This window comes from Neophocaena asiaeorientalis, unplaced genomic scaffold (genome assembly GCF_003031525.2).
Source record: "Neophocaena asiaeorientalis asiaeorientalis breed wild unplaced genomic scaffold, Neophocaena_asiaeorientalis_V1.1 scaffold7, whole genome shotgun sequence".
Classification (NCBI taxonomy): domain Eukaryota; kingdom Metazoa; phylum Chordata; class Mammalia; order Artiodactyla; family Phocoenidae; genus Neophocaena; species Neophocaena asiaeorientalis.
Genome location: NW_020185337.1, coordinates 19,486,375 through 19,511,393, shown reverse-complemented (window position 1 = coordinate 19,511,393; position 25,019 = coordinate 19,486,375). Strand labels below are relative to the sequence as shown.

General features: G+C 40.2%; 1 protein-coding gene across 1 annotated transcript in view; it reads right to left on the bottom strand.

Annotated features, from left to right (window-relative positions):
• LOC112393699 (protein FAM13A-like) overlaps positions 1-16,401 on the bottom strand; it is a 31,058-nt gene extending 14,657 nt beyond the window's left edge. The window contains exons 1-2 of the mRNA XM_024736024.1: positions 16,155-16,401; positions 8,567-8,776 (exon numbers count right to left, since the gene is read on the bottom strand). Coding sequence (XP_024591792.1) covers positions 8,567-8,776; positions 16,155-16,401 — 457 coding nt within the window. The remainder of the gene's footprint in view (positions 1-8,566; positions 8,777-16,154) is intronic.
• Between the last annotated feature and the right edge of the window lie 8,618 nt (positions 16,402-25,019).

Below are 25,019 nucleotides of genomic sequence, written 5' to 3'. Positions count from 1 at the left end.
CTTCTCACCAAGAGCCAGCACTAAATTGCCACCCATGTGAATGGACCACCCTAGAAGCAGCTCCCCCAGCCCCAGTCAAGCCTTCGGATAATTGCAGCCCTTTGACAACTCTTGAAAGCAAGTCCCTGACAGACTCTGAACCAGTACTGCCTAACTAAACCACACCTGAATTCCTAGCCCACAGAAACTATGTCAGAAAATACATGTTTAGAGTAGTTTTAAGAAAATTGTTATGTAACAATAGATACCTAATATACTAAGGCACAGAAAGGTTAAGTAGCCTGTCCATACCAATGCAGGCAGCGGGCGAACAGATTTGTAACTAGTCAGAACGGACCCAGAGCCTATGCTCTAAGCCATATGCTATAATTTCTTTCTTCAAAAGGAAGATTATCCTATCTGTACCTCATCAGAGTTGATGCTGGGATCAAAAGAGGTTATATAAATAAAATACCTTCTAGGTATTACGCAGTGAGGAGTCACTAGCACCTATTATCACTAAAAGGAATAAATTCTTAAAGAGAATCAATATTAAAATACAAACAAAAATACAGAAAATTATCTATACAAAAAACGAAAACACACCCCAGTAACATTTTTTTCCACAGCTTATCATTTGTTTTAAACTCATTCCTTACTCCTAGCTCTGCTAGTCATCTTTTAAGATTTCCAAGAGAAAAAACATCAATTCTGTAGTCACGATTTCTATTCCAGAGACCACCTAGTTAGCACCCACTGTAGGCATTTTACTAATTAATTTTTAATCATACATATACCAAACTGTGATACGTTTTTAAAAGTAGTGTTATGGACTGAATTTCGTCCCTACAAAATTCACAGGCTGAAGCCCTAACCCTCAACGTGACTGTATGTAGAGGCGGCGCTTTTACAAAGGTAATTAAGGTTGCGTGAGGTCATATAGCTGAGGCTCTAATCCAAAAGAACTGTTGTCCTTACAAGAAGGGGAAGAGGCAGGAGAGCACACACACAGGAAAGGCCATGGGAGGCAGCAGTGAGAAGGCACCACTTGCAAGCTCAGGAGAGCTCCAAAAATTACCCTGGCCAGCACCTTGATGTTGGGCTTCCAGTCTCCGGAACGGTGAGAAAATACTTTTCTGTGGGTTGAGTCTCCCAGTCTGTGGTATTCTTTTATGGCGGCCTGAGCTGACTTATATGCACAGTATGATGGCAAAAGCTTGGGCTTCGGAGTGAGGCAGATCCTAGCTCTGCACATTCTAGCTGCTTGCTCTTTGGTAAGTAACTTACCCTCCCCAAACTTCACTTTTCTTATCTATGAAATATTTGTAGGAGTAGCTGTAATGGAATTTGGAAGGCACACATATGTAAAGCCTCTAGGCAAAATCTTGGCACAGAAAAGGTACTTAAGTCATGATGAAAGATATATAAAATCCCTTTGCTCTCATCAGTTTACAGCTACACTATTGTCCACACATAAGTGATGCTCAGGATTCTAAGTATGAACACGATTAAGTCCACAAAGATGACTATAAAGTTCACATCTTCAGCCTGATACCCCTCTCCCAAGCACTAATGTTCATTTTATTCATTTAAAATGAGCTGCTCAGGCTTCCCAGGTGGCGCAGTGGTTGAGAGGCCGCCTGCCAATGCAGGGGACACGGGTTCGTGCCCCGGTCCGGGAAGATCCCACATGCCGCAGAGCGGCTGGGCCCGTGAGCCATGGCCGCTGAGCCTGCGCGTCCGGAGCCTGTGCTCCGCAACGGGAGAGGCCGTGACAGTGAGAGGCCCGCGTACCGCAAAAAAATAATAATAAATAAAATAAAGTAAAATAAAATGAGCTCCTCATCATGGCCCCATGATCTTCCTTTCTTGACTTTCATTATTGTTATTAATAGACCAATTACCAAGATGCCACATCAGGATCTCTCCTCTTTCTTCAATAACAACAGCTGGATCTCTGAGATAGGAGACAGACAATAAAGTCCCCACAAAGAGATCATTAGATCCTACCAAGCATCTGAGCCTTTGGGCTAAGTCCCAAGTTCACCTGAAGGTAATAGCATCTGAGCCTTTGGGCTAAGTCCCAAGTTCACCTGAAGGTAATAGCATCTGAGCCTTTGGGCTAAGTCCCAAGTTCACCTGAAGGTAATAGCATCTGAGCCTTTGGGCTAAGTCCCAAGTTCACCTGAAGGTAGAGAAGGAGAATTAGTCAGTCACAGAAGGTTCCTAGAAAGTTGAAGACTGGGCTTCTTCATTTCAGGACAAAAGATCAAGTCTAACAGACTGAAGCATTTTATAAAATGTTAAGATCCACCGTAGGTAGAGATAGAAAAGATCTGAAATATTGAAGACAAAACAACGTTAGTTGCTTTAAGCCTTGTCAAAGCACAGGAGTTGGCAGGGAGCTCTCCCCAGTGCTATGTCAACCTTGCCTCAGAAATTTCCTTCCCAATGTAATTGTTTCCATTCACAAAAGTTTAATAAACGCTCTCCGCTGCTGTGGCCTTCCCAGGGCCCATTTCTGTGGGCTTCACCAAAGTTATGGCCACCAGAGTCGGGCCACCACGCTACTCGTCCCACAGTTTTTCACTCCTTTCTTATGCTCGCCCTCTAATTATCAGCTATCATGTTTCTGCCCATGTTTCCTCTCTCATATTTCTGTCTCTGGCAACCTTCCTTTAAAATTCCAATACCAGTGTCTGTTTGGGATGATGAGAAAGTTCTGGTGATGGGTAGCAGTGATAGCTGTACAACATTGGGAATGCACTTAATGTCACTGAATCGTACACTTTAAAATGGTTAAAATGATCAATTTTACATTATGTATATTTACCCCAGATTTAAAAAAATATCCCATTGCCTATTACTTATCAGATACAGGTCGTTAGGATCAAGATTTCTGCCAGTACTCTAGATAGTCCCCCTGCACCCAGCATCTCCCCACCCAACCATCTTACACAGCACAGCCTGAAATACTGCTTCCATCATATGACTTCTTTCTTCAAGTATTTACTACTTACAGATAAATATTAGTTCCTTTAGCCTAACGTTCAAGACCCTCTACCACCTAGTCTCAACCTACTTTTAAAATTATATATTTGGCAAATTTCCTTTAGCTATGGACAACTCTGTCAGACATTCCTGTCTTACACTGACAGTGTTTTTACTCACGCCCTTTCCTCACCTAGAAGATTTTCCTCTCCATTGAAATTAATTTTACATACCCCAGTTTTACTTTTTTCACCAAGCATTCTCTGATTACCGTAAACCAGACTGGCTTCCTCCTCTCCTTGTGAACACCAGCTGAATGCACTTGCTCATCTGAAGGACTACAGAAGGTGTACAACATACATTCTACCTCCTCAATTAAACAGCACACTCCTCGAAGTCAAGAAGTTTAATCTTTTATTTCTTGGGACCATCCAGTGTATAAGTAGGTGGTATTAAATAAATACTGATGGATTGATCCAACTCAAACAACAACAAGAATATTCGATGATGAGGCAGAAATATTTGTATTTACATTATAGAAGATTTTTCAATAGAGAGCATTCAAATACCGTAAAGGGGTTTCTAGTTAATTCTAAATTAAATGAATCCTATCCTAAAATCATTTTATTGCTTGCCATTCATGTTTATTCCCCAAACACATCTGAAATTATTAAAATAAAAAATAGATATGTTACTGGCCCACCAAGATAAGGATAAAATAATATCAGAAGTCATGGAATATAGCCAAACTGAGACAATTATACTGGAAACCTAAATTAAGGAAGGCAAGTCGGTACAATCAGAGATAGGTTTAACATGACAACAGGAAAGGCTAATCACTGAAGATCCTTTAGAGTCTCCCAAAGATGAATCGTCTAAAGCAGGCATGTGACAGAAGCAAAAGGCTCTGGCAGAAATCAACTTTATACAGAACTTTTTGATAAACACGTGGTATGCAGATGTATTGGCTTGCTAACTAAAAATATATACCGTCTCAGAGCTTTAGACACTAGACAAAGTCTCAAGTTGATAATTATCTAAAGCTGATAATTTTTTATAAAAAGGAAAGAATCTAAATGTCCATGCACACAAGGGGCCACTGTTGATCTACAAGATCAAAGGGTGGTCTACAGCATGGGTATGCCCACAGGCGGCAGCCATGCTGTCCTCGGTGGTACCTGTGGTTTAGCTTAAATGTCTAAAAATATATTAAGTTGGGGCTCCAGACTTCCATCCTCTAAAGTATGGAAGAGATGAGCTTGAGCTGAAAAATTTTAAGTTATATTCCATTACAAATAGCTTGCCCTTTATACAGGATACAATTCGAAGGCCCACAACATTTAAAAAAAAAAAAAAAAAGAAATCTGGCATTGATCTGTGACAGACTATCAAAAAAACTAATGTGGTGTCACAAGGACTGAAATATAAAACCAGTGTCGTCTTTACTAGGGAAACTGCTTCCAAAAATTTTATTATATATTATTGTCTAACAGAAAAGAGATGAGAATCTTATAACAGGCCAAGTGTAACATCTACTTAGTGAGTCTGCAAAGAGCCTTCGACCTCTGGCTTTGGAGTGACCAGCTGCAGTGGGTACCCTCTACTGTGAGAGTACTGTGCGTGGGGTGAGCCAGCAGAAGCACAGGAGCCCTACTTGCATATTTTCTACCTGGACTATTAAAGAGAGAAGTTTATTTTATGAAGGCTATACTGTCCGGCACCTAAGACATACTTTATTCCCTCTACTTAGCAGCTGACCTAACTTGTAAGTACTTCATTAGTACTTCCTTTATCGAACTTCTCAGATCTAACCTCAGAGGTTTTCAAGCAATGAGAGAATACTACCAATAAAGCAAAAATTAGTGTTTCTGCCCCATTCAGAAACACTGCCCCATTCAACCCCCACGGCTGACTAAATAAGCAGTCTTACTTCTATTAGAATGATACCCCTTGCTTTTTCTGACGCGTATCAACTTTTTTAGCCACCAAGAAAACATGTCATGAATGATCATTTACAAAGAAAACTTGAATTCTAACACATTACTATAATGTAAAAATTAACAAAAAAAAATAAAAGAGTGCATTCTCATTATCAAATGAAAGCTATCCTAGGAAACGTGATCCACTTTTACAATTCACAAGTATTCACAAGTAGTAGTACAGTAAGATAATATTATGATTATAGCATTATAAGTTATAATAATATATAATTATAGTATTATAAATTATAAGATATAATTTTAAGAGTACCAAAGATTCTTTGTAATACTAAATATTTTGTATTAGGCACACAATATCGTAAATCTTCAACTTGCTTTGGTAGCAATTACTTTAAAATGTAGCTTACTGATAAAAAACTTAAAAGCACTGAAGAAAACCATAACAGACAAATAGTTCTGCAATTTTTGCTTTCATATTTTATTCCTGTTTTTCAATAGAATACAATATGGCCTTCTCACTCATTCTTTAGCATACTACATGTGAATAGTTATACCACTGCTTTAAAGGAATGTGGCTTTAAGTAACATCCTTCTTAATCTGGTATCTAACACTCTTATAAATACATTTTCCCATTTTCACTCTAACTTGTCAAAAACAGGGAAAGAAATGGCTTTTTAAAGCTAAATCATTTTTCTTCCTATATTTAGGGGGGAGAACTCAATAATGATTATGTCTAAAATTAGTACCTTTAAAAATGAAGATTCTTCATTTAAAACCACTTTATAATGAAATCAATGTTATACACCACATTAACAAATTGAATAAAAATCATATGATCATCTCAATACATGCAGAAAAACCTTTTGACAAAATTCAACATCCATTTATGATAAAAATTCTCCACAAAGTGGATACAGAGGAAATGAATCTCAACATAATGAAGACTGTATACAAAAAGCCCATAACTAACATCACACTCAGTGAAAAGCTGAAAGCATTTCCTCTAAGATCAGGAACAGGACAAAGATGCACACTTTTACAACTTTTATTCAGCGCAGTATTGGAGGTCCTAGTCACAGCAATCAGTCAAGAAAAAGAAATAAAAAGAATCCAAATTGGAAAGGAAGAAGTAAAGCTGTCACTATTTGCAGATGACCTGATACTAAAAATCCTAAATATGCCACCAAAAACTACCAGAGTTCATCAACGAATTTGGTAAAGTTTCAGAACACAAAATTAATATACAGAAATCTGTTGCATTTCTGTACACTAACAACAATCAGAAAGAGAAGTTAACAACCCCATTTACCAATGCTTCAAAAAAATATATATATCTAGGACTAAATCTAACTAAGGAGGTAAAAGACCTGTACTTGGAAAACTGTAAGACAGTGATGAAAGAAACTGAAGATGACACAAACAGATGAAAAGATATACAGTGTTCATGGATTGGAAGAATTAACATTGTTAAAATGACTATACTACCCAAAGGAATCTAAAGATTCAAAGCAATCCCTATTAAAATAAAATACCAATGGGTGTTTTCACAGAACTAGAAGACTTCTAAATTGTATGGAAACACAAAATATCCTGAATAACCAAAGCAATCTTGAGAAAGAAGAATAGAGTTGGAGGTATCACACTCCCTGATGTCAGACTATACTACAAAGCTATAGTCATCAAAATAGTATGGTACTGGCACAAAAAGAGACATATAGATCAATGGAACAGAATAGAGAGCCCAGAAACAAACCCACATACTTATTATCAATTAATATGACAAAAGAGGCAAGGGGGAAGGACAGTATAATGGGGAAAGGACAGTTTCTTCAAGAAGTGGTGCTGGGAAAACTAGACAGCTATATGTAAAAGAATGAAATGAGACCATTTTCTCACACCATATAAAAAATAAACTCAAACTGATTAAAGACCTAAATGTAAGACCAAAACCATAAAACTCCTAGAAGAAAACACAGGCAAAACACGAACATAAATTGCAGCAGTATTGTTTTGATCTGTCTCCTAAAGCAAAGGAAACAAAAGCAAAGATAAACAACTGGGACCTAATTAAACTTAAAAGCTTCAGCAGAGCAAAGAAAACCATTGACAAAATGAAAAGACAACCTATTAAATGGGACAAAATATTTGCAAAAGATATGACCAATAAGGGACTAATATCCAAAATATGTAAATAGCTCATATAATTCAACATCAAAAAAAAAACCAATTAAAAAATAGCCCAAAGACCTGAATAGACATTTTTCCAAAGACATACACATGGCCAAACAGGCATATGAAAAGATACTCAACATCGCTAATCATTAGAGAAGTGCAAATCAAAACCACAACAAGCTATCACCTCATACCTGTCAGAATGGCCATTATCAAAAAGAACACAAATAACATAGGTTGGTGAGGATGTGGAGAAAAGGGAACCCTTGTACAACGTTGGGGGAATGTAAATTAGTGCAGCCACTATGGAAAACAGTATGGAGGGTTCCCAAAAAAGTAAAAATAGAACTACCATATGATCCAGCAATTCCACTCCTGGGTATATATCCAGAGAAAATGAAAACACTAATTTGAAAAGATATATGCACCCCAATGTTCATAGTGGCATTATTTACAATAGCCAAAATATGGAAGCAAACTAAGTATCCATCAATAGATGAATGGATTAGAAGATGTGGTATATATATTTAATATATACACATATACAATGGAATAGTACTCAGCCATAAAATAAGAATGAAATTTTGCCTTGACAGCAACATGGATGGACCTAGAGGGTATTATGCTTAGTGAAATAAGTCAGACAGAGAAAGACAAACACTGTCTTATCACTTAAATGTGAAATCTAAAATAATAAAACAAATGAATACACATAACAAAACAGAAACGCACTCACAGATATAGAGAACATACTAGTGGTTACCAGTAAGGAAAAGGAAGAGGGAAGGGGCAAGACAGGTTGGGGTAGAGGATTAAGAGGTACAAACTACTATTTATCAAATAAATAAGCTACAAGGATATATTGTACAGCACAGGGAATATAGCCAATATTTTATGATAACTTTAAATGGAGTATAACATATAAACATTTTGAATCACTATGTTGTACTCCTGAAACTAATATAATATTGCAAATGAACTAGACTGCAGTGAAAGAAAGATGCTTAAGAACATTTAAAAAATCAATTTTAACCTCAGTTATGTAAAACAACTACTGTTTTAGGACTCAGTCTTGCTTATAAGAAAAGGAAAGCCCACCAGTGACTTTTCGGTCTCAAAGGTCACTAACCAAACACAATTTAATTAATTAATATTTCCTACATAGAATTTAATGTCAATACTTCCATGGCAGTCACTAACTAGTCAGAAAAGAATTTCTTTGGTCCCAAAGCATCAGGGCTTTTCAATGCCAATAGTCTTAGAAATTACATTTAATATAATGGTATTTCATCATCAGTTTAGCATTATTTGAGGGTAGAAGATGAAGATCTAGAGTGAAATAGTAAGATGATGGTTATGGAGAGACCACAAATATTTAAAATCCTATTTTAACATTTAGAATTTAAATATTTAATATTTAAAACCTTAGTGTTAGCTGAAAAATAAAATTGCTTTAATTCCGAGAAGGATTCAGTGTACTGACCCTGAAAGAGCTGAATGAACCGAGGCTGCAGTGCCGAGGTGATCACGCCCTCCGGCAGCTCCCTCAGGAAGAGCTTTAACAGGCTGGCCGCCGCGCAGACGTCGCCGTCCCTCCCCAGCTCCACAGGCACCCCACTCTCAAACTTCCATCGAAGCTGTTCCACCACCCTGACGTTGCCATTCACCCGAAAAAGGCCTTCCTGGGTGAGTCCTGGAACAGCAAAGTACATGCACAGAAAATAACAGAGGTCTCTCACAAACAGGTACAAACTCTAAAGAACAGCGACGTAAATAAATCTCAGTATAGAATTTTCTGAATAATTATCAAGCACTGGAAGATTTTCACGTCCTATAAAAATGTTTTCTTAGAATAATACATCTTCCCATCTATTACACACCAACTACAAAGATCGTAAGTGGTTATAAAAGCTGACGTCTAAAACTAAGGTTAGGACACATACAAACACAGAACACGTACTTCTCTATAAAGAAATTTCATTCATATAATTTTCTACAGTGTATAACAGAAACTTACCCTGGGCTCCGAAAGCAGCTTAGCATTTTGAGAACAACTATTTAAGAAAAAACTAACATGTACGCAAAACATTTTAACTATATGTGATTACCTTTGTAATAATTTGATAAAGAACTATTACTTCTTTAGTAATTAATAAATTCAAATTATAAGACTCAGAGACTGTAAGGTAGCGGCAGACGAGATCCTTGCCTTTAGCCAATTGATTTGTGATTATTAGCGTTGGCTGGGGTCAGCAGAGAAGGCTTCACGGAGGAGCCATGGCTCCACTGCATAACCTTTGGCTAAAGCACAGGCATGACTGGGGGACTGAGGCTGACGTACCGCGAAGCTAATGAAATTTAAGCTTCAGGGCCTCTCATTTATTGGCGCCCTTTCCAACGCTCTGTCCCTAATTCTATACTCTTAATTTTGTGTTCTTTTTCTTAAAGAGGGCCCCAGAAGGACTAACCATCAGAACCACAAAAACCTGATCTACCCCTGACAAAGAGAAACAAATGTATGAACTGAGAAGCAGAGAGAGGAGAGTGTAAAGAAAGGCAGGCAGATGAAAATATGGGGTGTTTAGGTCAAAGAGTGATAGGGTACTAAAATGGAAGAAATGCTAAGTAGAGGGTCATGAATGTCAAGGGAAAGAGTGAAGACTTTATCATTATTTATCACTGGGGCATTAAATGTGTGTGAGTTGGGGGCGGGCAGGGGAGAGACACAACATAATCGTGGTTTAAGGAAGACCTAGTTAGCAAAGAAGCAGAGAATGGAGAAGGCAGAGAGCTTGCCTTAGGGGGACTACAGTCAACTGTAAGACAGATTATGGTGGGAAGGAAGTGAAAAGGAGAGAATGAAGATGATTTGGTAACTTAGTACAAAAAGAAAATAGGGAAGACGAAAGGTTGAAACATAACTTTAAGGTTTGAAAACTAGAAATCCAGGAGAAAGCATGGTAAAGGATAAGGTGAACTGAGGGCGAAGGGTGGCAGCTGCTTTAAGGTAGAGAGGATGATGATTTCCAGCTCAGTGTGCTGGATTCAGAGACAGAGCACCATGAAAGCAGTGAGTCAGACCACGGAGGGATGTTCAAGGTGTAAGACACATTCTAAGAAAAGAGTGACCTGGGCTTCCCTGGTGGCGCAGTGGTTGAGAGTCCGCCTGCCGATGCAAGGGACGCGGGTTCGTGCCCCGGTCTGGGAAGATCCCACATGCTGCGGAGAGGCTGGGCCCGTTAGCCACGGCCGCTGGCCGCTGAGCCTGCCCGTCCGGAGGCTGTGCTCCGCAGTGAGAGAGGCCACAACAGTAAGAGGCCTGCGTATCGCAAAAAAACCCCAAAAAACAAAAAGAAAACTGACATGAATTTTAGCTCCAATTTTGACAAAAATCTGTGAAACCAGAGATGCTATTAAAAATATTTAACAACCAGTATGGCCACAGCACCATGTAATCAGAGAAGACACCAGTCAGTTTGTGTGCTAGGCAGCTTCTCAATTGGCCCCAATGATACCCACCTCTTGGTAACCATATCATGTATAGTCCTCTCCCCGCTTGAGTGCGGTCTGGACCTAGTGACTTGCTTCTCACCAAGAGAACATGATTAGGTTCCAAACTCACTTCTGAGATCGGGTTATAAAAGACTGTGATGCCTACTTCGCTTCCTTGTGCGCGCTCTCTCTCTCTGGCTCTTCTTGCTTTGCTCACTGGGATGAATCAGCTACTATTTTGTGAGCTCCCTTATAAAAAGGTCCACGTGGCAAGGAACTGAGGGCGGTTTCTGGACAACAGCCAATGAGTAACCGAGACCCTCAGGTGAACAGCCCGCAAGGATCTGAATCCTGCCAACAAGCACATGCATGAGCTTGGAAGTGAACCTTTCCCCAGTCACGTCCTGGTATGACTGCAGCCTTAAAGAGTCCCTAAAGACAAAAGACATAACTAAGCTGTGCTCAGATTTCTGAACCACAGAAACTGTGAGACAATAAACACTGCTTTAATCTACTATGTTTTGGGGTCATCCGTTTTGTAGCAAGAGATAACTATGCCGTTCCCTTTAACACTGCAGAATATCGGTTACTATCAAGAGTCTTCACCTCAGTCATTTTTAAAGCTTTCAAGTTCTGTTTCCTCTACTCTACAAAGCTTCATCTGTAACTTCAGAGACATATACCGGCATCAAGCAGACAGCGCCCAATAAAAGAGAATCCCATTCCTGGTCAAGGCCCAGATCCTGAAGATACAGAATTTTACGACATAGTCCTGTATCTTACCCAGCTCCAGAGCCTGTTTTTGGACCAGCAGATGCCCCTGGATCTGATTTCACAGTGTTTTTCTAGCTTTGACCTGAGGTTCCCTCTTCCAACAACGTTTTTTGACCTTTTCCTCAAATAAGTATACTTCCAGTTATTTGAAAAGAGCTACCCATCTCCAAGAACTGGCTTTGGTCTTTAAGTTCCTGATCCCCCCAGACCTTACTAGAGGAAAGAGAAGCTATAAATGGAAGTCATTAAAGTCAGTGCTTCTCGACCATTTTTTCTGCCCTCGTGGCCATTTATTTGCACAACTCTCTTCCCTCAGGAACATCTCTCACCCAAAGAACTCTTAGGGGCTTCCCTGGTGGCGCAGTGGTGGAGAGTCCGCCTGCCGATGCAGGGGACACGGGTTCTGTGCCCCGGTCCGGGAAGATCCCACATGCCGCGGAGCGGCTGGGCCCGTGAGCCATGGCCGCTGAGCCTGCGCGTCCGGAGCCTGTGCTCCGCAACGGGAGAGGCCACAACAGCGAGAGGCCCGCGTACCGTGAAAAAAAAAAAAAAAACTCTTAGGATACTTAGTGATTTTTCAATCTGGAGAAGTTTACTTCTGGACATGGCTATATTACACCAAAAAGAATCCACATAGCTTTAAAAGTCCCTTGCGAACTTATAATATATACAATACCCATGTGAGCTTTACCAGATTATATAATCTCTAATCTTTCCTACTCTAAATTCTTAGGAAATGATTATAACAGAAACGTTAGAGGGAGGAGACGTTTAGAAAGCTTTATGGAGTTACTGCCATACATTTAAGATTCTGTCATATTTGATTTCATGAGATACGGGTTAATCATCACGAAACAGCAACTTATAAATGGTTTAGTAATACCAAAAAATAATATATAACACTGACAACTACTTTCTTGTACAACTGAAATATTTATTTCAAAATCTGATGAGCACATCTATGAATGTATGAATACATCAACAGAAATGAAATATGCCAGAGGTCAGAATTTGTCTTATTGGCACACTGGCCCTGACAGTCATGTGACAATATGTAAGCATATTCTGACATCTAGTGGTAAGTGGAGAAACCTACACTATTTAAATATCCCACAGCATCTTAATGGTAAAGTAGAAGGAATCCAGTAACACTGTCATCAAGATTAGTTATTTTAAAATAGTACAAAGATGATACGCCTCAGGCTTCCCTGGTGGCGCAGTGCTTGAGAGTCCGCCTGCCGACGCAGGGGACACGGGTTCGTGCCCCGGTCCGGGAGGATCCCACATGCCGCGGAGCGGCTGGGCCCGTGAGCCATGGCCGCTGAGCCTGCACGTCTGGAGCCTGTGCTCCGCAACGGGAGAGGCCACAACAGTGAGAGGCCCGCGTACCGCAAGAAACAACAACAAAAAAAAGATGATATGCCTCGTAAGTTATAAGATTTTCCCTTGAATGTTGAAAATGTGTATTTTTTCTTTTTTTTCTTTAAAGAAAAAAGGCCAAAGTCTATTGAACAGGCCTTAATATAGGCCTTTATAAATGCTTTCTGTCCTAAAATTCCTTTATAATAATAAAAGGTTTCCCTCATGTCGAGTTGTTATATATCTACATTTACATTAAACAACAAAGTATGACCACAATATCTACCTATGGTTAATTATACACCCAATCACCTCATATCCCATACCTGACAGAGTGCCTACTGTATCACAGGTCCACAACAAATATCTAACTTAAACAGTTAAATAAAACTAATTGAAGTATCTTGCTCTCAAACTTACACAGGCTCTTTGGTTTATTAACATGATATCAATAGTTTCAAATACAGAAAGGGGCTTCTGGTTGTCCATGGAGTAATTAACTATATAGCCTTTCAAAATACAGGGCAGGTGCCCTACCCTAGTTTGCCCCATCAAGATTCTGATTCAGGGGCTTCCCTGGTGGCGAAGTGGTTAAGAATCCGCCTGCCAGTGCAGCAGACACGGGTTTGAGCCCTGCTCCGGGAAGATTCCCACATGCCGTGGAGGAACTAAGCCCGTGCACCACAACTACTGAGCCTGTGCTCTAGAGCCTACGAGCCACAACTACTGAGCCCATGCGCTACAATACAACTACGGAGCCCACATGCCTAGAGCCCATGCTCCGCAACGAGAAGCCACAGCAGTGAGAAGCCTGCGCACCGCAACGAAGATCGTAGCCCCTACTCGCCTCAACTAGAGAAAGCCCACACACAACAACAAAGACCCAACGCAGCCAAAAATAAATAAATAAATAAATTTTCAAAAAACGTCCTGATTCAGTAGATCTGAGGTACTGCCAATTGCATGGGTATTCTGAAAAGATTCCGCTAGTGACCATTTCACTTCCCTGGTTAAGAATGACTGACTGAGCCCACTAAGACATTTAGTTTTGCATAATCTGAACACACCCTATTAAAGTACACCTAAGGGTATGCCAAGGAGAGGCAGAAGAAAAGCAATCTCTAATTCAAATTTTTTCCAGATTTTCATACATTGATGGTGTGACTATAAAAAACTGGTTTACTTTAACTTCTGGGGTTGATTGTAAATGCACATTATCTTTTGACCCAGCAGTCCACTTCGAAAGGTTAGTCTACGGACACACAGTGCTTGATACATGTTAAAGGTCAGTCACTGAATCATGGTTTGTAGACATCAAAAGACTGGAAACAATTCAATGCTGATCAGGATGTAACTGGTTAAAGCAGTGACACACACAAACATAAAGTGGAATAGCGTGCAGGGGAAAAAAAGAATTAAATGAGGAAAAGCTCTTTATGTAAAATGGAACAGTCTCCAAAATATACTGTAGAGTGATTTGTTTTGGCCGTGCTGTGCAGCATGTGGGATCTTAGTTACCCGACCAGGGATCGAATCCATGCCCCCTAAAAAGTAGAATTGCAGAGTCTTAACCCCTGGACCGCCAGGGAAGTCCCGAGTGTCTTTTTTGTTTTGTTTTTTTTTTTTAAGAGGATTCATAAACGGTGTACACTGTGTGCTATGTTAAAAGAGGGAAAAAATACACATATCTGCTTATATATTCAAATATCTTTGTAAGAACATAGCAAAAACTAGTATAGTAATATTGTTTCTGGGAGGGGAAATGAATGGTCAGGGGACAGGGCTTGGAGGGAGAGACTTTTCACTATACACCCTTCTGAACTTTGGACCACATAAACATATTAATATGCAATACTTTTAAAGAGGTTAAAAGTGAAAATGATTTTACGTAAGAGTAACCTCAAAAGGCAATTATTATTCACTCATTGCTGCATAAAAGGTCAGAATACTAATGATGCCAAAACCAAAATATGGTGGTTAGGTGGTCACACTTTGGCACCCAAATGAGTAATACTGAACAACCCTATTTAAGATATTAAATGCATTACCTAGAGATCCGTTTGTAGCTAAGTCAGTACGATACAGTTTTACTCAATACTGAGTGTGTAAATGAGTCCTGTCAAAGCTCTATCTCAGCAACATCTGGCTTCAGGATCTTCTAGGCCAAGGGCCCATCTTCCTGCCATGCTGCATATAACACCTTTGTATTTAACCTGTTTAAAGTATTTGAACAAACTCAGAGCTGTTCGCTAAGAATCTCACCCTCCTGCAGCTATCTTCCTCCAAAAACAAGGAGACAACGCCTACGGCTTAAGAATGCAAACCTGGCTCTTCAGTTTTCAGAACAAAATACCATTTTGTCATCTACATACCAAGTAACCTGAAAAAGCAGCTGTTTTTCAACTAACACAGAACACCTGACAACCTTCTAAGGTCTGAACTGTCTTGCCATATGGTCCCTGTCACAAGCAGACACATGTTCCTACAGGAGAAAGGCGGTACCATGCCTCTCAGGCATTTCCCATGTGGCCACCTTCTCAGCAGGAAGAACGGACTCGGAATCACGGCAAGATTGAGGGGCGGAAGCAAACTGTGCAAAGTACAGAACTTCTTCCAGGTCTCAAGTTTTACGTTTAAAAATGCCCGCAAATGTTACATTCTACTCTGCAGTGAGTCTTGTTTTAGTATAGAAATGGTGTTTCAGCAAAGAAAATGAAAATTCCAAGCTCTTCCCCTTGAATACCTTCTTCACAAATCTCTTAAAGTTCATTGATATTTATTTTATAGTTTGGAGTTCTCCCACGATACTGCCCTAGTTTGATAAGCCTCACTGTCTCAAATTATCCAGGTCTCTAAGTTCCATTTTAAATAAAATAATTTAAAAAGCTATAAAACATACTAGTTCTCAGCAACTAAGAGAGATATAATTCATCTTTTTATCGTGCGATGTACTGTGGCACTCTGCAATTATGTGACACAACTGATTGTATCATTCCAAAAGTTAATGTCCCCCCCAACACCATACTAGGTTATATATCATACTTTCTTTTTTTGGTACTCTGAGTTTTGAAGGCAATTGAGGCATTCAGTAAGTTCATGAGTGACCTCAAGCTGAAAGAGATACACAAAAAGTATTCTGTTACATTAAAAATTATTGACTCTCAGTGGGAATTTAATGCATCAAGAGAACGCACTGTTAATATTAAAACAGTGTATTTTAGCACTTAAAACTAGGAATCATTCCAAACTAGAAACCTCAATAATTAAAGTGATTTCTCGATGGTAAGTTGGATTAAATATTTTCAAAAGCGTGTTAAGCAGTCATAATGCCCCTGACATCCTTTTATAAGGGCAAAGTCTATTACGCCATAATTCAATATTCTAATTAAGGTGTTTTAGGGACTAATTCACACAAAGCAACAGAATCACAACTCAACTGGACTTACCATGCATGGTCAAGTACTCCACTATGCGCCCCACGATAGCTGGAACGCCGTTCTCAGTCAGCCCCTGCTGGTGGAGGTCCTGGAGACTGACTCCAAATAACTTTGTGTAGGTGGAATTCCTCTGCTCGTTTAGTGGCACGGTCACAACCTTTTTCATGTCTTCTTTCAGCCGAACCGCTGCGTTACTTTGCTTGAAATAGCGGAAGAAAAAAGAGCAGTCAGTCACGCTTACCACAGGAGGCTGCATGGTCACTACAGAATCACCTGAATCAAAGGGTACGCGTTTGGAGGCTCGGAGAGTAGTGGTCTTCACTTATTTTTACTTCAGCTCAAACCCAAATCCCTAACATCTCTCACGTGCTGCTCAGTGTGTTAGGAATGGTGCCCACTGATACAACGGTTAAAAGGAGTGAAAAATAATGAGGAACATAAAGCCACAACTTCAGCGTAGCTAAGAGAGGCAACAATACACGGCAGTATCTAAGATATATTACTACAGTAACCAGGGTGTGACTCACAAGTGCCTCGTTAACAGGAAAATAAGACACGTATCAGAACGCCCAAAACCCCATGCAGATCCTGAAATAGTAAGATGTTACTGAAGACGAAAATTTATCTCAATGTCATCTTAAGGGAGCTTTAATTTGAAGGATTAGGAAAAAAATATGTATGTGTAGAATGAACATTTCTTTCTCTGATTTGATTATATCTGAATATCTCAGGAAAAGTTTGGCACATAAAAATCAACTCCATTTTCTTTGAAGTTCAAAATGCTATGATCTCTGAAAGAGCAATGTTTCAGGTAATCACAATTTTTAAAATTTCAATAAGACTGTAAATATTATAAATAAGAAATGCAATTTACAATCAATTCAAGTTATCACCACGCTGAAAACTTCATACAAAATTGTTTCTTCCTTTTAATAGAAAATTTTTCCCCAAGGAAGTATTTTAAAAGATAAATTTTAATATGGTTTAATAAAACGAAATGAGGGATTTTTTTATTTTTAAAAACAGCATGTGTCCTACATAAATGTATGTATCTGTAACTTTAAACACCGAAAAGACGGCAAAAAGCAAAAATTTTATTTGAGGACAGAGGAAGCAGATTAGGGGAAACACACCCTTTTTGAGAATGAATGCAGCAACTAACCTAAGTGTCAATATTATAAGTGTAGGCTCACGTAGCTGTTACAATCTAAAAGAAGAAACATTATCTCCATTGTAGAGATGAGGAAAGAAAGATCAAAGAGTTAAGAAGTAATTTGGTAAAAGTCATGGAACTGGTAAGAGTTTCATCATACTCTAAGTCCATGCTCCTTTCCTTAATTTAAATTTATATTAATGTTAAAGTGCAGCTTGTGTATAACACAAACTGTGATAAATTCTACATGTGACACATGACAATGACACGAAGATAATTCTACAGTTGTGATTTTTATAGGTTCCCTGTAGTTTCAATTTGATTTTGAATCTTACAATCTGTAGAATCAGGCCAACTTTCATGGACATCTCTGCATCTTTTAATAGGTCATATTTGAAAGCCAGATTTCCCTAGTGACAATTCAGCAAATGTATAAAGTTATAGAATAGATTTAGTTATCTATTAATATTATAAATAAGGTATAGTGTTAGCTACTGCAGAGTAGTCTGGGCAAGAACTATCATCTCTGTTACCAAGGAAGTTACTTAACTAAGTCAAATCTGTAACCACTACTATTTTTGTGTGTGTAAGTTTAAAAACCTATCAATACCTTTCAAAAGAATACATGGGAAATTTCAGTCAACCAGGTCTATCTGGTGAGTAGGCAGCCAAAAAGTAAGCTTTAATAATGAAACTTTGAAAATAGTCTCAAATGTTGCATCAGAAAGAGCTGACAATGAGATTAAATCCTACACGTTTTATCTTCCTATTTTCTTACAGACACAATATAGCAGAGTCGTTTAGAGCAGGGGTCCCCACCCCCCCCCCCGGGCCGCGGACCATTACCAGCCTGAGGCCTGTTAGGAACCGGGCCATAAAGCAGGAGGTGAGCGAGTGAAGCTTTATCTGCCGCTCCCCATAGCTCGCATCACCTCCTGAACCATCACCCCACCCCGTGCCCCACCCCGCCCGCCCCGTGGAAAAACTGTCTTCCATGAAACTGATCTCTGGTGCCAAAAAGGTTGGGGACCGCTGGTTTAGAGCGTGGACTGTGGAACCAGACTCCATTTCGAATCCCATTCTGATCTCATTAGTTGTGCAACCTTGGACAAGTCACTTACACCCAGTTTCCCCGTCTATGAAATGGGGATACCAGGAGTCCCTAGCTCATAGGAATATATAAGGTTGGAAGGAGCTCATATACATAGAAGAATGAGAAGGGTGTCTGGCATACTCAGTAAGTACTGATGGTTATTATCATCATCATCATTCTTCCAGGAAATTATTCTGATTTCTTCTCAAAACAATTGAGAGAAACTTAACCACTCCTGTACTCAAATGTTTTCGTGGACTAAAGATTGCTGTTGAAGAAGGCACCATGGTCTAGGCCCGTGGTTGGTAGATAGTCTGACGACCTAATTATTCTCCGTGTATCTCAATCTCTTAAAATATATACGTATGACTTTTGAAAGATAAACATAAAATCATTTTGCATGTTAGTATCACAATTTCTCAAGTTTTTATTAGAAATTCAAGGTTTTCTTAGAAATCCTGTCTACCTGTGACATTCAGCTAATAGCCCTGTTTTATATTCTGTCCTTTACTCAAGTACAGTCACTATGTTGTGTCTCCTATTAATAGCATAAATAAGCAATCTTGGCATTACGGCTCAATATTTTCAAGGATGAGACATGTAATTAACCTCACACATTTTGAACTGATTGCAAATTAAACTGTTTACTCAGTACAGAGCCATACTACAAAGCAAGTTTATATGTAATTATAGTAATAAAGGAACATCTTATTATTAATTGGTAATCTAATTTAGGTTAATACTTTTAAAAAGGTAAATTTTGTTTGCTTGTTTTTTGGGTTTTTTTTGCGGTACGCAGGCCTCTCACTGTTGTGGCCTCTCCCGTTGCGGAGCACAGGCTCGGGACGCGCAGGCTCAGCGGCCATGGCTCACGGGCCCAGCCGCTCCGCGGCATGTGGGATCTTCCCGGACCGGGGCACGAACCCGTGTCCCCTGCACTGGCAGGTGGACTCTCAACCACTGCGCCAGCAGGGAAGCCCACTATCTCTTTATAAATGTCAATATCTGTGGAATTCCAGCTTCCCTTCAAACATACATTTTACCTTTCTTGACCTAATATAAGTTGAAAAAGAAAGTTACTAATTGAAGTATTCTAAATCAAACTTAACTGTTTAAACCTTCGTTTGCATACAATGCCATACATCACTTGAGTTTGGAAACTGGACTCGTGTGTGTGTGCGTGCGTGTGTGTGTAAAAGTAATATAGGTTCCCACATTAAAAAAACAGACAGGGAACCTTGGGGTTTACTGCTAGAACAATCTGTAGGGGTTAGTGCTTATAATATCACCTTAGGAATAAGGAAACCAGGACCCCAAAACTTGTGGTGAACTCAAAGAGAAAGGGTGGAGCCTAGAGCCCATGTCACCTGAATTTTATGTCAATATTCATTTTTATAATTGCATGCTGGGACCTTGCTTTTCTATATTTATTTGTGATAAAAAATAGTTAAGATAGCTCACAAAATGCATGCACCAGGACAGTAGTGAATATCTGTTCACTACTGTGAACAAATGTGGGGACCACTTAGTCTTCACTTTCCCTTTTGTCTAGTGACAAATCCTGACCGTCTTTGGGGGAATGACCGCACCCTCACTGTGAACATCCTTGATGAGGCTGCCACTTACAACCGCTGCCCTGCCTTTAGCAAGAGCTGGGCTCTGGTGCCCTCGCAGGTCAATCAGACCCTTTGTCCTGCAGGCCACTGAAGCTTGAGTGGACTGTCACTGAAGCTTGAGAAAAATGGATGGAGCTAATTTATTCCAGCTGCAGTGCTCTCACAAGATGGTTAGATTAACTAACCACGATGTACCTCTTGCCACCTGCATCACTGGAGCTGCTGTGGGCCTTTAGCTGCCCCTTTCTGACACCGGTCCTTCAGCTGTTCCTTCTACATGGTGGGCCACTCTGTAACTTTCCAGTAAAGTTTCTTTGGGCTTAAGTTAGCCAGAACCCATTTCTGTTCTGTGTACACACACACACACACACACCCCAACTGATAAAAGTACTCCAAAAAAAAATAAAAGACTAATCAGAACAAACAGAAAACCAGGTTTTAGATAATGAGAAAATCAGAATGATAATGACAGCTAACTTTTATGGAATGTTTATAGAGTATGTCAGTCACACTTCCGAATACCTTAGATGGCTTCACTCTTTAAATCCTGATAAAGTGACATTAGGAAGGAGGATACTTTTGTGACCCTCGTTTTACAGAGCAGCCAAGTAATGTGCTCCAGGTCCCATCAAGGATATGGTGTGGCCAGGAGTCATGCTCAGGCCATCAGAGTCCAGAGGACACATGCTTAATGCTGTCTCCACGAAGGATGTAGTGATACTCAAGAAGCATATGCTGGGAACTCCAGTCCACGTGCTAAATATAAAACAAAATTCCTGTTCTTGCAGCTGAGGAAAATAGGATTATTTGAGCTTCTTGGTCTCCTTAAAATAAAGTAAGATATGCTCAGAAGCGACAACAATATTTGATATTAGAACCTGCATAGAAAAGGTTTTCATCAATCTAGTAAACAGGATGAGCTTCAGAAGCCTTGAGTTTTTACCACAGCTAACATTTATTAAAGTGCCAATTTTGTGCCACACTCTGTGGTTAGGTGCTTTAAAATTAACATCTCTAGGGCTTCCCTGGTGGCGCAGTGGTTGAGAGTCCGTCTGCCGATGCAGGGGACACAGGTTCGTGCCCCGGTCCAGGAAGATCCCACATGCCGCGGAGCGGCTGGGCCCGTGAGCCATGGCCGCTGAGGCTGCGCGTCCAGAGCCTGTGCTCCGCAACGGGAGAGGCCACAACAGTGAGAGGCCCGCGTACCGCAAAAAAAAAAAAAAAAAAAAATTAACATCTCTAAATTTCAAAACTAACTTTTTAGTAGGTACTCTTAACTATCCCCATTTGGACACAAAAACTAAGGCACAAAGAAAAAGAAACTTGCCTAAGAAAGTTTTATAGCTAGAATGTAACCCCCAGGTGCTCTGGCTCTAACGCATGAGCTCTTAACCATGACAGACTGTCGTATTTCCAGAACCTTTAACATTGGTGGTTCTATGAGCCCTCAAAGGGGACAAAACTACATGCAGCATTTTCTTTACAGAGTTTAAAGCAAAATGATTTTAGATTACTGAATTCGACGGCTGTATTTCCTTAAGGCAATCCTCCAAAAATTTAAGTGCCATGAATTTAAGGTACTTTGAAGGACAATCAGGTTATACGACTGGTTACATTCAGAATTGAGCACCTTAAAGCTCTTTGCAGCTGGGGCTAGCACTGATCCATCTAAGCAGGAATGTGCAGGATAGAAAGCCACTCCACCACCACGTAAAACGGGTGCGAGGACGGCACAAGGTGAGCCTGAGACAGCTTGTTCCCGAAGGTGTGGGAATGCTCAAGGATTGATGGGGCGTGTCAAGAAGACCTGTGGGCCATCTTAACTGGGCTCCTACTGGCCAAGTTCCAGACAGCTGGAGCACCAGGAATAAGAACTATCAACGATTCTAAAATATTATGTAAATAAAATTCCCTGAATCAACAGTGATACTAAGAAGAGTGAAAGCATGGGCTTACCAAAGTAAAAGTCTGCTTTACTGAACACGTGGCAGCTAAGTACAGAAGGAACAACAGAATTAGAAAATCACCTTTTTCCCACAAATCATTTCACAAAGAGTTTTGTCAAAGATTTGAAAGTGGATGCTAAAACATCAGGTGAAAAGTTGTCTGAGAACAGGATTTTCACAGTGTCAAAGATCACATGATATTTGCAAAGGACAAAAAGATTACCTTTACAATTGATATCTGGGTGTACTCAGCTTAACTCAAAAGATTAAATGTAGCAGCACTCGTCACGAAGAGCTGACATTACGTGCTCCTGATGTGACGCGACCTGCAGAGCACATCGTTTATATTCTTGCCAAAAATGTTTAAGCTGCTGCTAATCCAGCCTCTAAATCTCACAGTTTACGGGTAAAACAGGAGCTAAAAGGACAAGTTAAAAGAGACTGTGAGGAAACGAACAAATTCAGAATCAGGGACATTCGAACAGGCAACTGGCCTGCACTCTTCAAAACATCAGTGTCATAGGAAAAGATCGGCTCCAGATTTTAAAGAAATTATACAAAGTTCAAATGTAGTCTGTGAATACTGATTGGCTCCTGACTGAAAAAACAAAACCAAAAACTAGCCAACTGTCTCTTTGAGACAACTAGGGAAATGTAAATGTGTTGGATATTAGATGAAATCATTGTAAAGGTTATTCGGTGTAATTCCACAGCGGCGGAATTCGAGGGTGTGCACATGCAGAGGTGGGGCCGACCCCTGAGCCTACTGTTGGTGCTCTCACAGTGGGCACGCTTTGGTGGGCTTTGGGAGCTCACGCTCTGGGAGCATGCATACACAGGAGGCAGAACTGACATCCAAGCAGATTATCGGAGCTGCCACAGCGGAGGCGGTCAGGGGCAGTGCTCCTTGTGGGCCTGCACACCAGGTGGCAGGTGGTGTCACAGAGCCATAGGTCCCGGCTGACAGCTCCCAGGGAGGAATATGCAGAGGCTCCTTCCCCAGAGGGAGTGCTCCAGTCCTGCCCACCTCACACTACAGCTTAGCATCAGATCTGGGGGCTTCTACTCCAACAACTAGAGAGCACAGTCTGCCCCCAACAGGTCTGTGACAACCACAGAGCAAAGAGGAGGCCCCACTCAACATCCAGTGCAGGCCCTGGTCACCACAACACCAAACACACCCCTATCAAGGGGACAACAGCCAGCACACTCTGAGGAAAGACACAGCAGGCATCCATACCAAAAACAGCCTTTCACCAGAAATACTGGACTCACACAGTCTGCACAGGGATACTCCCACATAAAAACAGCCCTTCAAGACCACAGTGGGTAACTGTTTCTCCTAAATTCAGAGAGTAAGAGAAATAAGTAAAATGAAAAAGCACAGGAACTACGCCCAATTAAAAGAACAAGAAAAATCCTCTGAAAGGCAAACAGTGAGACAGACCTCTCCAGTCTACCAGAGCTTGAGTTCAAAAAGGAGGTAGTGGGCTTCCCTGGTGGCGCAGTGGTTGGGAGTCCGCCTGCCGATGCAAGGGATACGGGTTCATGCCCCGGTCTGGGAAGATCCTACATGCTGCGGAGCGGCTGGGCCCGTGAGCCATGGCCGCTGAGCCTGCGCGTCCGGAGCCTGTGCTCCGCAACGGGAGAGGCTGCAACAGTGAGAGGCCCGTGTACCGCAAGGAAAAAAAAAAAGGAGGTAGTAAAAATGCTAAAGGAATTAAGACTATGGGTAGAAACGCAGATCACTCTAAAAAGGAACTCGAAACTATAAAGAGGAGCCAATCAAAATTAGACAACTGCTGAGATAAAAACTGAACTAAATGCAATCAACAGCAGACTAAATAATGCAGAAAAATGAATGTGACCTGGAAGACTGAATAATGGAAATCACCCAATCAGAACAGCAGACAGAATGATGAATAAAAAAAAAAAAAATGAAGGCAACAAACGAGAGCTATGGGATAATATAAAACATGCCAACATACACGTAATAGAGATTCCAGAAGGAGAAGACAGGGAAAGGGGGATCGAAAATGTATTTGAAGAAATAATGGCTGAAAACTTCCTAACCTAAAGAAGGAAACAGATATCCAGGTACAAGGAAGCACACAGGGTTCCAGACAAGATGAACACAAAGACACCCACACCAAGACATATCATAATTAAAATGACAAAAGTTAAAGATAAAGAGAGGATTCTAAAGGCAGCAAGATACATAGCACAGGGAGATCAGCTCCGTGCTTTGTGATCACCTAGGGGTGGGATAGGGAGGGTGGGAGGGAGGCACAAGAGGGAGAGGATATGGGGATATAGGTATACATATAGCTGATTCACTTTGTTATACAGCAGAAACTAACAGAACATTGTGAAGCAATTATACCCAATAAAGATGTTAAAAAAATAATAATAAAGGAAGCAATAGAAAAAAAACAAAGTCATTTATAATGGAATCCCCATAAGACTATCAGCTTATGTCTCTGCAGAAACTTTGCAGGCCAGAAGGCAGTGGCATGCTGTATTCAAAATCCTGAAAGGGAAAAACCTGCAACCTAGGATACTCTACCTAGCAAGATTATCACTTAGAATGGAAGGAGAGAAAGAATTTCTCAGACAAGCAAAAACTAAAAGAATTCAGCAATATTAAACCAACTCTAAGAGAATATTGAAAGGTCTTCTTTAAATAGAAAAGTAGCAAGAATCTATAGGAAAGGCAAATATTTCTAAGGATTAAAGAACACTAAAGCCAGTATGTAGATAAAAAGACAATTTAAAAAATTGTAAAAGCAATTTTAACTACAATAAACAGTAAAAGTATAAGCATAAAAATGTAAAATAGGACATCAAAATCACAAAATGAGGAGGGAGGAAAGTATAAAAATATAGACCTTTTAGAATGTGTTTGAGTCTGTATGACTATCAGTTTAAAGCAAGTAGATATAGTTATGGGTCAACATGCTTGAACTCCATGGTCACCACAAGTCAAAAACATACAGGAGATTCACAAAAACCAAAAAGAAAGGAACTCAAGCATACTACAAAAGAAAATCACCAAATCACAAAAGG